The sequence below is a fragment of the Sciurus carolinensis genome, chromosome 3, assembly GCF_902686445.1.
Source record: "Sciurus carolinensis chromosome 3, mSciCar1.2, whole genome shotgun sequence".
NCBI lineage: Eukaryota > Metazoa > Chordata > Mammalia > Rodentia > Sciuridae > Sciurus > Sciurus carolinensis.
In genome coordinates this window covers 176441641-176455203 of record NC_062215.1, presented here as the reverse complement: position 1 = coordinate 176455203, position 13563 = coordinate 176441641, and the positions used below count along the sequence as shown (strand labels likewise).

General features: G+C 60.2%; 1 protein-coding gene across 6 annotated transcripts in view; it reads left to right on the top strand.

The window, feature by feature from the left end:
- The window catches only part of Ngef (neuronal guanine nucleotide exchange factor), an 82454-nt gene that overhangs the window by 65977 nt on the left and 2914 nt on the right, over window positions 1-13563 (top strand). For all 6 annotated transcript variants that reach the window (XM_047547301.1, XM_047547306.1, XM_047547302.1 and 3 more), the window contains 8 exons: window positions 3181-3341; window positions 4501-4653; window positions 6276-6405; window positions 8711-8785; window positions 10630-10719; window positions 12159-12322; window positions 12661-12816; window positions 13443-13522. In XM_047547301.1, the coding sequence (XP_047403257.1) occupies window positions 3181-3341; window positions 4501-4653; window positions 6276-6405; window positions 8711-8785; window positions 10630-10719; window positions 12159-12322; window positions 12661-12816; window positions 13443-13522 (1009 nt within the window). The remainder of the gene's footprint in view (window positions 1-3180; window positions 3342-4500; window positions 4654-6275; window positions 6406-8710; window positions 8786-10629; window positions 10720-12158; window positions 12323-12660; window positions 12817-13442; window positions 13523-13563) is intronic.

Here is a 13563-nt window from a genome sequence, read left to right as displayed (position 1 = left end):
CTTGCCCGTGTCACCCGGGCGGGGCCGGCTTAGCAGGAGCAGTGGTGGACACACCTGGGGCGTACTGTGGTTATTGGCAGATCTCAAGCGCGATCGTCAAGAGCTGAGGGGGCCATTTGGGGGCCCAGCTGTGATTCATAAAATCTGTATTGGTCTCCGAGTCGTCCCCCAAGGATGACGATCCTAGGCTGGTGGAATACACGCCCGAGGGGCGAGGAGCCGCCTGGTGCAGCCTGGCCAGAGCCGGGGCCGTCAGGCAGCCTCGCACTCGCACCACGCCCACTCACTCTTAGCGCACGCTGTCCTGCTCACGCGCGCCCAACCCTGCCTGCTCCTGGCGTGCCACAGCCGCCCAACCCCAGGGTCTTCCTCACACCTGCTGTCTCTGCTCCCCGGGGCTCAAGCTCTGTGGTGGCAGCAGGGACTGTGCCTGGTCACCTGGGAACTCAGGCCTACACCCTGGACACGCAGATGTCCCGTGAGCACTCTAGCACCAACGGATGCTGGAGTGAAGGTAGTGAGCAGGCGGGACGGCCTGCGTCCCTTGTTAGCCCCGTTCACCCTGCAGAGGCCTCGGCCGCTGATAGTGAAGTTGTGTGGACGAGGAAAGGGCGACCATATTGTCGTCACAAATACCCTGCCAGAGGAGACTTTGCAGATGACTGATCGCCTATAAATGGATAGCGAGGGGGCGAGTGCTGGGTGAAGGGGCCCAGCCAGCCGCACGTCACCCCTGGGAGGCCAGGCCTGGCTGCCCTGTCCTCCGGTGTCAGGATGACGATGCCTGGGTGGCACTTGCATGCGTAATCGGGGTGCTGTGGTCAGCAGACCCCTCTCCTGTGCTGCTGTGGTTTGGCTCAGCGCCTGCCCCACACCCATGACGCCCGCCTGAATCAGCTTCACTAGTTGTGCGTGCTTGCAGCTTGGGAGCCGCAACGGCGTGACGTTTTCTTCAGAAACTTAAATTTAGTAGCAGGAAAGTGAGTTCCCAACTGATCTGTGGCAGAGAAGTGGCCTCCCTTGCGCCAGGCTGGGTGTAGGCAGAGGGAGCAGACCAAAGGCTAGCTGGGGCTCAGTGCTGGGCCGTAGTTGGGCCCCTCGGGAGCCCAGGCCCGTGCTTTGTGTGGATGCTCATCTTAAGGTGGACCGGGCGGTTGTGCTGCAAGGACGGTTACCGAGAGGCCACCACTTGGATCAGCGTCTTGGTTCTCACTGTCATGGTCTCAAGTCAGGTGCAACCTGGTGGCCCCGGGCCCGTAATTGGTGGCTCAGTCCTGGAGGATGTCACTTTCAACTGGGTTGCTGGGCAGGTCTGCCCTGCAGGACATCCCTGACTTACAAATCTGTCCCTCATCCTACAGTGCTTTGCCAGGCAAGGCTGCAAGTGACCGCAGACACCCAGTTAACCCTGCCCGGCTGCAGTCTGGCACGGGAGGGCCCGGGCAGAGCCTAGAACTCGGAAAACCCACGATTGCGTCTCAACTCCACCCTGGAGGGTGTGACTTTGGGAACTTTGCTTCGGCTCCTGCTTCCTTCTGTGCCTGCTTCCTGGGGGACCTTGGGTTTCAGTGGAACAGCTGTACGAAGCCCCCTCTCCCCAGGGCCTGTGCATTCTCCCTCCCTCCCTCCTGACCCCTGGAGCTGGAGCTTGCTGGACCTGGGAAGGGGCCAGAGCCCCTGCCATCACCACGGCTCTGTCCTCCCATCCTCCTCTTCCCCGCTGTGGGGTCTCCAAGGACTGCCATGACAAATTACCACAGCCTGGCAGCACGGAAACTGAAACATATTCACCCATAGATATGGACGCCAGAGGCCTGCGGTGGGGCTTCTGCAGGCCACTCCCCTCTTGGGGACAGTCCTTGCCTCTTCCAGCTCTGGCAGCTCTGGGCGCCCCTTGATGTGTCGCACCTCCCAGCCTTTCCTCTGCCCCGTGTGTATTTGCGTCACATCTCCCTGTCCCTCTGTTATGGACATGCCTGGCATTAGGTTTAGGACCCACCCCAAATCCAGAATGCCCTCACCCTGAGATCCTTAACTCACTCACATCTGCAAAGACCTTTTTCCAAACCAGGTCACATTTCTTCACAGGCTCAGGGGACTAGAACATGGGCATGGCCTTGGGGTGGGGACACCACTCAACCCGTCACACTGTCCCTCTGGGGACGCAGCCACCCTAGGTGATAAACAGTGGAGGATGACAGGGAGAGGAAGGTGGGGAGGTTCCAGCTGGGCTCAGGAAAGCCACGGAGGTCATTTGTAAGCACTGAAGGCAGATGGGCCAGGGCCGCTGCCTGCGATTTGCAGAGTGACACTTGGGAGGACAGAGTTTGGTCAGTTTTGTTGTGTTCACAGCCTCAGTAGATAAACAATAAATAAATATGCACACGTGTACATGCACGCACACACACGCACGAGCATGTGCACTCACACGCACACATGTACGCACATTCACATGCACACATGTATGCACATGCACACTCGTGCATTCACACACATACACACATGCACATGCATTCACACACATGTACACACACATGTGTATGCACATACAGATGGAAAGGAGGTGCCTTAGAAAACTTACTATAGATTTCTCTTTTCAAAATGAAGATTGCACTATTTATTACATTGTAAAATTCAACCTTAAAAGAAACAATATAGGCTCATTTTCTAACTTTCAGACAATTCAAAAAGTAAAAAGGAAACAGTCACCCCAAATCCCTCCCTGCTGGTGCCCAGTGTTTCATGGTGGCCCCTTTCCTTCTAGATGTTTTTCTGACCATGTGGAGTCGGGAACCCTCGACCCACTGACTTTCCCTCCTGACCGCAGTGAAAGGGGACAGGAGCCCCTTTGCAGCTGCCAGCCCCATCCTGTGGCTGACCTCGCGTGCTATCCCTTGCTCCGTGTCCTGGACCTTGGCTTGTCCCCCACTGTGCACATGGCAAAGGGTCGTTGGGAGTGTGCTCTCACAGGGGGGTCGCTGAGCCCTTGCGCACAGGGCCACTTGCCTCCTTGGGATGGGGCACCATTGCTGTCCCAGACCAGCACAGGGCAGCAGCCAGCTCGCAGGCCGCTGGGCCTCTCTGTGCCTCTGAGCCCAAGAAGGCACTTGGGCCTCCCTGGATGGCAAATCGAGGCAGTGACCACAGGCTCCTGTGTCCTGTCCCCGCCTCCCCTGGCAGGCCATGTTCGAGCTGGTCACCTCCGAGGCCTCCTACTACAAGAGCCTGAACCTGCTGGTGTCCCACTTCATGGAGAACGAGCGGATGAAGAAGATCCTGCACCCGTCGGAGGCTCACATCCTCTTCTCCAACGTCATGGACGTCCTGGCCGTGAGCGAGCGGTGAGAGCCGGGCAGCGCCTCTGACCTTCCCCCTCTGGTGCCGCCTGACCCACGGGCTGCTCTGCTTCTGATTGTTTGGGATTTTCCATAATGAAATACAATTGATAATGACAGAAATCTGAGATCCACCTCCCCTCCCAGCAGGGTGGCCAGTGGGTGCCGCAAGTCCCTTCCCGTCAACCACACATCCTAGGGTCTCCATGGAGCCGTGGCCTGGAGGATCCCCACCCTGAACTGGGGCCGCATTGAGTGGGCCCCACTTGTCCACTGCATCTCTCCCTCAGGGGGGTCCTCAGCCAGTCCCCTGGCTGGTCAGTGTCCCCTGGGCCCTCCTACAGGTACAAAGCCCTGGCTCATTCCCGTGGGCCGAGACTTGCCAGGGTGCGAGGGCCGCCAGGCCTCGGCCTCCCCCGTCCTATGGATGGCGCGTGCCCTGGTTGTGGGAAGTGGTTTTGGGAACTGGGCTTGTGGCTGGGCTGGCTGAAGTCACGGTGAGCTCAGTGGAGGAGGGAGAGACACCCATTGGTTCCTTCAAAGAAGAAATGAACTCCTGGCATTTCATCAGGATAAGAGGCCCCTCACCAGCTCACTGAGGCCTGGGCAGCTTGGCTGCGAGAGGCCACGTGGGGGGCGCTGGCCAAGGCTGCCCGCAGACGTGGGCCCGGGGTGTGCCACCTCACACGTGGCCTCTGCCCCATGGCAGCCCCGTCTGGATGGCTCTGGACTTGAGGGCTCACCGAGGCACGAGCAGCCTGCGCGACACCACGGCCTCTGCCTCTGCACTTCTTATCCGTGTGCCGATCCCTGTGTCCCTGTGGAAGGTCCAGACAGACGTGCAGAAGTAAAGACGCCTGGGCAGGGAGCCCTGTGCGGTGGCCCCCGGCTTCCTCAGTGACGGGCACAGGGCAGCCCGGGTTCCCCGTTCCTCCCTCCCGCTGTGGGCCATGCTGAAGCTAGTCCCCGTGGTCATTTCACTGCCTCCACAAACGCAGACGTGCGTACCAGGCAGGGGCGAGGCGCCTCTCTCCCCTCCCCATGCTTGCGTCCGTCTGACTCAGATGTGCCCAGTGTGCTGCCTGTGTGCAGAGTACGGGCCAATCTCCTGGACCCGTGCGCTGCTCGGTCCCCAGGGCGCGTCCTGAGCCGGCTGCCCTTGCAGGTTTCTGCTGGAGCTGGAGCACCGGATGGAGGAGAACATCGTCATCTCCGACGTGTGCGACATCGTGTACCACTACGCGGCCAACCACTTCTCCGTCTACATCACCTACGTGAGCAACCAGACCTACCAGGAGAGGACCTACAAGCAGCTGCTGTGAGTGTCCCCGCCCTCCCGGTCCTGGGGGGCACAGGTTGGCCAGGCTGGTGACAGCCTCCAGACCTGCCACCTTCCAGGCTGGACCAGCGCCCAGACCTGGCCCTTCCCGGAGCCTTGCTCCACTGGACCCAAAGTGAGTCAGTTGTATCCCCCAGGCCTGGCCCAGAACACCAAGCAGAGCCCTGTGCACTCAGGAAAGAGGGTGAGGCCAAGAGGACAATTCCAGGGCCAGGAGATTGAAAAAGGAGCACTGAACTAGCAAGAAGGGCCAGGCCAGGGTGGAAAGCCGTCCTGGCGGTCACCCCGCAGTGGCCTTGCCTTTATGGCTAATCCACCCGTGTCATGACTTCTTTGAGGTTTCAGTTGACAAGATGATGTTTCAGTCACCTTGCCTCTGTTGAGTTTTTGCATTGGTCACACTTAAGGTGCTGGGGTCAGCCAGGAAGGCACTGAGCTCCACTCGGGAATGTCGAGGGACTTTCTGAACGGTGTCAGAGAATGGTGTCCCTGTCAGAGAAAGGCAGAACTTCTGAGAAGCCTTTATTTGGGGAGGAGGAATTAGGATTGCAGCCGGGACAGACACGCAGGCTGAGGTGACCTCTGGTTTGTCCTGAGAACAAAGGCAAGATCGGGGTTTCCTGAGGACAGAGGGGTCCTCACACATTGCGAGAGCTGCAAGCTCGTTCAGCAGAGGATGCCATGCCATGCTGGTCTTGTGGTCATAGTTCCGAGGACAGCTGCTAAGACGAGAACACAGCCTCAGACACAGGGTGGCCGGCTGCACTGGCCTCCCAGGGCAGCTCCCGAGATGAGAGCCGGTGACCGCAGAGTCCTCTTTGGCCTCTCAACTCCATGTCAGCCGGTATGAGAAGAATGTTTTCACTTGTTTACTCGATGTCCGTGTAGTGCCTGACGGTGACACTTGGCTGGCTTTTCTGCCAAACCCTTTGGTTTACAGGTCAGCGTTTTGAAGTGTGCGTATCCAGGCGCTCAGGTGCTCGGAATTGGAACCTGAGGGCCTCAGGACGCTGTTTCTGAGGTCGGGCATTGAGAAGACAAGCACCCAGCGGATAGGTTCCTAGGCGCAGCAGGGTCCAGGAGACCCTGGGGTGGCCTTCCCCATGCCACGTGAGCATAGGCCACCGGCCTGAGCAGCAGCGGCAGACCCACTGCCCCAGCACGTGCCGCTGGGGCCTGACGCTCTCCTCCCACAGCCTCCCCGGGCCTCATCAGTGCCGGCCCGGCCCACCTGTCAGAAATAGCTCAGGCTCTCCTGGCAGGTGATCCGAGCCTGCTGCCTGTTCCCGTCACTACGTGGGTTTACCTCGCCACGGTGTCCTGCTGAGTGAAATCATCTAATTGTGTGTCTGATTCACAGACTTGGCCACACAAAGACTTCTCGCCCTCCCACACGCCACATACTTTGCAGAGACTTCCTGGGCTGGGCCTGCGCAGGCACTATTGTTGTTTGACTCGTACATGAGCAGTTTACTTCCCATTGAGGGGGGGACTCGACACGTTTTCCACACCCGTGGTTTCTGGCCCCGGGAGGCTGTCCCTGGGGAGGAAGCCTCAGTTTGCACCTCCTGCAGAAACCCACCGCTGTGTCTTGTCCCCAGCCAGGAGAAGGCGGCTTTCCGGGAGCTGATCGCGCAGCTGGAGCTCGACCCCAAGTGCAGAGGCCTGCCCTTCTCCTCCTTCCTCATCCTGCCCTTCCAGAGGATCACGCGCCTCAAGCTGCTGGTGCAGGTGCTGCTGCCCCGCTGGCGCTCGCTGGGCCCCCGTACCACGCGGTTGCCTTCGGTCATCCCAGAGCTCTGTCGGCTTTCTAGGGAGTCCATTAGTTCCACAAGTACTAGTTAAGCTCCTACTGTGTGCCAAGCATCTCCCTGAGGCGGGGCTCAGCTGGAGAGACCAGCAAACACACACAACCCAGAAGTGGTTGTGACCATGAGGACAGTTATGGGGTCACCAAGCAGAGGTGATGCCCTCACCATTGCCAGTTGCGGGGGCAGGCAAAGAAAGACAAATGACATTCAAGCCGAATCTTGGTTTGGGAGGAGCCAACCAGGCAGCCATCTGAAGGAAGGAGCATTCTATGTAGAGAGGACCCGACACACAAAGGCCCTGGGGCAGCAGGGTTCATGGACAGAAGGACCAGCCTTGAGCCCAGGAACAAGGTGGGAGTGGCCCTGTGGAGGTGTGGGCGGAGGCGAGTGAGGGGCCTTGGGACATCCTCTGCGTGGTCCTCACCTGATCTGATGGACGCTTTCCGGGGCTCTCCGTGGCAGCTGCAGAGCAAGGGCGGAGGGGAAGCGGTGCCGGGGAAGAGGTGTTACCCTTGGCCTGGGGGGTGTGAGCCCTGGAGCCCTGCAGGGCACTCAGTGAGCTGAAATCAGTGACAAAGGCTCCTTTTAGCCTGAGCAGCTCGGTGTCCCCAGGGAGGCCAGGAGGGCGGAGTCAGGGCTGGAACTAGTGGGGCTGGTTGAGCCCTTGAGCAGCTGAGCATCCACGTGCAGGTTAGAGGGAGAGGTCAGGCGGGTGCTCTTGGCCTCTGGGTAGTATTTAGTAGAGGAGACCACCCAGGACCGAGAGGAAGAGGCAAGACCAGGCCTTGGGACAGAGCCCCACCTGCCTGAGAGGGAGCAACCAGGGCGAGGGAGGAACCAAGACAGGTGCAGCCACAGAGCCTGCAGAGGGCAGGACCGGCGGGGCCGCTGCAGCCGGCCTCCCGGGCCAGGACCGCAGCTGGCCGGTGTGGCCGATCCGGTCCTGAGCCTTGGAGGCCACTGCAGCTGAGCAGATGAAGGGGCTGTGAGAGGCCCGCTGGGGCTCCGAGATGATGCTCTGGAGCCACAGCTGTGGAAGGTCAGAGGTCAGGCACCCGGAGGCGAAAGCCAAGGGGCAGCTGGCTCAGGAGCAGAGGCGAGGCGGGAGGCGGCTGGGAGGGGGCCTCAGAAGCACAGGGAGCAGAAGAAGGAGGGGTAGCACGTGGCCCAGCGGACTCAGCCGTGGGATAGAGGACAGAGGAAAGCTTTCAACTGGGAAAACCGGAAGCAGAGATAGTGACCGTTTCTGCATGCAGAGGCAACAACCATGAAGGCATTCTGTAGGAGAAGAGCGTACATGGACAGATAAGACCTTAATCATGTGGATGGAAGCCAGTGAAGGGCTGAAACCCACCTGAGCAGGGTGTCGGGACCCTGGGGAAGGGCTCAGAGGAAGTGTGTTCAGGGATGCAGTCCACCTGGAACTGCAGCTCAGCACCGGGGGCTCCGGGGGCACCGGGGACACGCTGAGATGAGCTCGCAGCAGGCCAAAGGACCAACGCAGGCCAAAGGACTGCCGCTGTCCTCCATGCGAGGCCCCCAGTGAGACCCTGTGGGATGGAACTTTTGCTTTGATGAGAAAAGACAGTCTGGACAGCACTGGGAGCCGGGAGCTGGATTTGGGATGCGGGGAACAGTTAATGCGGGGTTTGTGACCAGCCCCGTGTGGGGAGGAAGGAGCACAGGTCTCTGGCCTGGCTGCTGGGAGGGAGGGCCGGGAGGGGCCCAGGAGAGAGGCGGGCGATGCCCTGGTGCTTGGTGGCCTGGGGACTGGGAGGGGAGCCAGACACCCAGACCTCCTGGGACAAAAGCAGGTTGGCACAAACACTGGACCTGGGAGGAGGGCCAGGCAGAAGCCCTGCACAGCCCACGGCTCCCTGGCACAGGGGAAAGCGCCCTGGCATGACCTTCTGCTGATTGAAGAAAATCGGACATTTGGAGAAAAGGCAGTTGATTATTGACCGGGCCCACGGCACTCTGGGAAGGGTTGGGGAGCCGCGGGCGTTTGGCGCCCGCTGGGACGGGGCAGACCTGGACCGCGTTATCCTACACCTGAGCGGGTTTGGTCTGGGGACTCTCAGGCCTGGGCGGCAGACTCCACCCTTGGAGTGTGTCACAGACACAGCAGGCGCTGGGCTGCCTTGGCAGGAGGCAACCATGGCCCAGGGGGAGCGGGAGGGAAGGTTGGAGGCAGGAAACTCAACTCCACCTGTCCCTACCCGCAGAACATTCTGAAGAGGGTGGAAGAAAGCTCCGAGCGCGAAGGTACTGCCCTGGATGCCCACAGGGAACTGGAGATGGTGAGTCCCTTCCTCCTTTCATGTGTCCCAGCGGGCCACTTCCCCCACCTAGGCCACCCTCCCGCCAGTCCCCCGCTTCAGAACACGCGCCTCGTTTTAAGATTCACTTTTGCAATCAAGAAAAGTCACCGGAGCTAAAAATGCATCCGATGGTGCTTAAGCAGAGCTTCATCCCTCGAGACCCCTCAGCACCTTCATCCATTAATTTGTTCATGGTGGATGGGGCAGCAGCCACAAGGCACTCGGGGACATTCTTTACCTCATGGAACTCTGCCACCATCCACAGGACCCAGGCCTCTGTCAGCTGCCTGGTGTTGCTCATGGCAAGTGTCAAGGGACCCCATGGACCCCCGGCTTGTCTTTGCCTCTTTCCTCAAGTCAGATGCAATCTCTTTTCCCTCCCATGGGGGGACTTGTACGTAGGCAAGCTCTTTGTCCCAACCCTGTCCCTCCACACCTCCTTCCCATCCCTCAAGACTCATGTGTCTCTTGGGAGGACTCATTGGCTGTGCCCCAGAGCTCTGGGCTTTCTCTGTGGGTGATGGAGGGCCTTCTCCTGATCCTCAGAGAGAGGGACTCCTAGAAGTGTCCGGAGGCAGCTGTGTGGGAGGGGTCAGCGACCCGTCTGCATCCTCAGGAGCTCCTGGGGCTCCGTCCTGTGCTCCGAGGCTGGCATTACTGCAGCGGGGAGCCAGTTTGGGGCTGCTGTGTGGGACGGCCCTGCTGGGCTCTGGGCTACCATGATGGTGAGAGCAGGTGTGGGGAGTGTGACTGTCACCCAGGGACAGAAACTTCTCCTTTGGTGGACCTGTGGCACGGTTCTGGGCCGTGGCGGGACACCAGGACTCCTTAGCTCAGTGCGGCCCGTTCCCTGTTTGGGCAGTACTCCTCCTGATCCTTTCAGGGCAAAGCTGCAGCTGCCAAGGGACTGGTCAGGGAGGCTCAGCCACCTGCTGGCTGGGCCACCTGTCAGGTGTCTGTCCCCAAGGCAGCGCCTCCGTGCGTACCCGATCCACGTGCCTTGGTGCCAGCCACGCTAGGCTGCGGGAGGCGAGTCCCCAGGCTGCCACGCCTGTCAGAGGCCGCATGCCCCAGACAGGTCTCCCTGCCATCAGCCCAGGACAGGGGACACTTTAAAATAGGTTCTTTTCTGCTTTCATGTCCCTTTTGCATTTAACGAAAGGCATACTCTGTTTCACATAGCTTACTTTTTTAAAGTAGATGGCTTTCTTCTAATTATTGAAAGTAATGCTCAACATAAGAAAATCCAGAAGACACTCATGAGCAAAAACAAGAGCACTAAGGTGCCCGGCCGTCCTGTCCCCAACTTCCAGCAGGCCTCCATGCCCTCCCCACGGAGCCGGCACGCACACGCACATGCACACGCGTGTACACGCACGCACACACACACACACACATGCACACACTCTTGCTTTCAAATGGGAGTTTAGTTTCTGGCTCCCATCAGTTTAGTGGATGCAGAGTTCATGGCGTTGTCCGTGGTTTCGCGGGTGTTCGGTGATTACTTTATTCAGTCCCACATGTTCCCACGCGCGTGCAGCCTGCCGCTGCCCTGGGCCCCACGAGCCAGTGCAGATCTTTGTTCCTTCAGAATGAGGACCCCGCTTGCTGGGTTCGCGGGGTACCATGCGTACCCTCGGCGGGCAAGAGGCCAACCTGGAGCCTGTGGTGCTTCTTCTAGCCCAGCTGACACTGTGGCTCATTGTGAAGTGTCCTCTGGGGACAAGGCGTGAAAGGCCACCAGAGTCTCAGGTTTTCACATAGAGAAAGGACTGGCTGGGGATGGCGGGTGGGCTGGCCTGAGGCAACCCCTCTCGTCCCAGGTGGTGAAGGCGTGCAATGAGGGCGTCAGGAAAATGAGCCGCACGGAGCAGATGATCAGCATCCAGAAGAAGATGGAGTTCAAGATCAAGGTGAGCCTGGGCGGGAGTCAGCCCACATCTGCCCTGCGCCCAGCCCCATGTGCCCAGACCTGCCCCAGAGGCACAGGGGGCACCCAGCCCGGGCCACCTCCCTGCCCCACGGAAGCCAGGGCTCCTGGCCCCGCTCTTCCTCTAGAAGCGCTGCCTGCCAGCCCCAGCCCCTCGTTACTGACCTTGAGCAGTCAGTCCATGGTGAGAATCATGGCTACGCCAGGATTCTCACGTCTGAGGATTTTCAGGCTACCAACCTTCCCCCCAAACTTTGCACAAAACTCCAGCCATTACTGAAACCCCGAGGACCCCTGGAGCCTGCAATTCTGGTGACGGGCGCCTGGCATACAGCGCCCCCCAGGGGCCCCAGAGGTGGGCCTGCTGTGGGAGCTGAGCCCCATCCTGTGGGAGAGGAGAGGTGTTTTCTGGGCTGACGCTGGTGCCCCACTCCCACCCTGAGCCACACAGCAGGGCGAGCGCCGTACCCTGTAGGCCGGGCCTCCTCCCTCTTTGGTAGCTCTTTCCTCTTCCTTGTGAACTTAGCCACCCCAGCTCTGCATGAAACATGCAGCGCACATGCCCACACACTCAGTGCACACGCCTATTGCACACATGCTTATGTGTGTAGTGCACACATGCAGTGCACATGCTCACATGCAATTCACACACGCAGCACACACATGCTCACACTCAGTGCACATACCTACTGTACACATGCACACATAGTACATACATGTAGTGCACATATCTCACACACAGTGCACACGTTTATAGACAGTGCACACACAGCACACATATGTTCACACTGCACACATGCAGCACATGTGCTCGCACAATGCACACACAGCACACATACTCACACACTCAGTGCACACATACTCACACACTCAGTGCACACATGCTCACACACAGTACACACACACAGCACACACATGCTCACACAGTGCACACATGCTCACACTCTGCACACACACAGCCCACATACTCACACACTCAGTGCACTCATGCAGCACACACATGCTCCCATATGCAGTGCATACACTCGGCGCACACATGCTCACACAGTGCACACACACAGCACACATGCTTACACATGCAGTATTCACATGCAGTGCACATGCATGCATGGCACACACACAGTGGTACACTCACGTATAAGAAGCACACAGCACACACATCAACAGCACCAACACATGCCCCAGAAGCCCATGTGTGGATAGGTCCACACCACAGCACACATGCACAGAACACCATGCGTGCGCAGAAGCACACATACACATAAAACACACTCACTCGAGGGACACAGATTCACACACACACTCACACCCGCTGCTGCGTGCCTGCACCGGCTGCCCTCGCGTCACTCTAGTGTCCCCGTCACGGTGCAGGGGCCGGGGCCGGCAGGAGGGTGCAGACCCTGACCCCGCTGCCCCCCGCAGTCGGTGCCCATCATCTCGCACTCCCGCTGGCTGCTGAAGCAGGGCGAGCTGCAGCAGATGTCGGGCCCCAAGACCTCCCGCACCCTGCGGACCAAGAAGCTCTTCCGAGAGATTTACCTCTTCCTCTTCAACGACCTGCTGGTGATCTGCCGCCAGATCCCTGGGTGAGCGGGTGCTGAAGGGCACACCGTGGGCCCAGGAAACCAGGGAGGTGGCAGGACAGAGCTCGGGCTTTGGTGTCAGGTTTGGAGGTCTGCCCTGCTGCTGTCCAGTGCGGGTCTTTACCTAGCCTTCAGGAGCCTCAGTTTCCCCTGCTGTGAGGGCTTTACTCCTGCTTAGCGTCCGGCACTTGGGCAGCACTCAGCGGGGCAGCCACTGCCTGCCTCGTGCCCCGGCTGGGAGACTCCTGGGGGACAGGCCTGCAGAGGCCCTGCAGAGGGCATGAAGAGGGCCGCCCCCAGCCTGCCTGACCGCCCGCCCACCTGTCTCCCGCGGCCCCCAGAGACAAGTACCAGGTGTTCGACTCCGCCTCGCGCGGCCTGCTGCGAGTGGAGGAGCTGGAGGACCAGGGCCAGACGCTGGCCAACGTGTTCATCCTGCGGCTGCTGGAGAACGCAGATGACCGCGAGGCCACCTACATGCTGAAGGCATCCTCTCAGTGAGTGCCCGCCCCCGCTCGGGCCTGGCCTCAGCTGCCCCAGGCCTGCTCCCAGGTGCAAGGAGGTCCACGTCCGGCCAGCCCTGTGGGCGGGGCTCCCCCAGGGCCCGGGCGGGGGTCCGCGGTGTGCAGGTGTGTGCTCCCTTGGGCCTGCGAGCCTGGGCGGCTGACCAGGGCACGCCCTCCTCCTGCTGCCCCTCACTGCTGTGTCCCCGCTCTGAGCTGCCTGCCCCGCTGCCCTGCAGCTCAGAGCTCCCACAGGACCCACAAAATCAATGTGGGAGGGACGCCTGAGCGCTGCGGCCCGCTCCCTGCCGGCCATCGGCCAGCGTCTTCTCTGCAGCAGCCTCACCCCTTGCAGCTGGTCCCCAGGCCGAGGCAGGGCGTCCCGTTAACCCTCGCTGCCCCGCTGCAGCTGACAAGCCATGGCTTCCCCTGTGTGCCTCGGATGACTTGTGGGGCCTGGTGGAGGGCTCCTCTTACTGCCTGGCTTCCTAACGCACCCCGGGGAGAACCCCTGGTGCAGCCCGTGCCAGGCTCAGGTGCCGGCCTGCGGGAAGGCTGGGGCCACTGGATGGGTTTGCTCTTGCTCTGCGGTTGGGGCACCGTCCTCTTCCCTGTGCCAGGAGTGAGATGAAGCGGTGGATGACCTCTCTGGCCCCCAACAGGAGGACCAAATTTGTTTCCTTCACATCCCGGCTGCTGGGTAAGTCACCGGCTGGCTTCGCAGGGGCTCTCTGGGCTGCA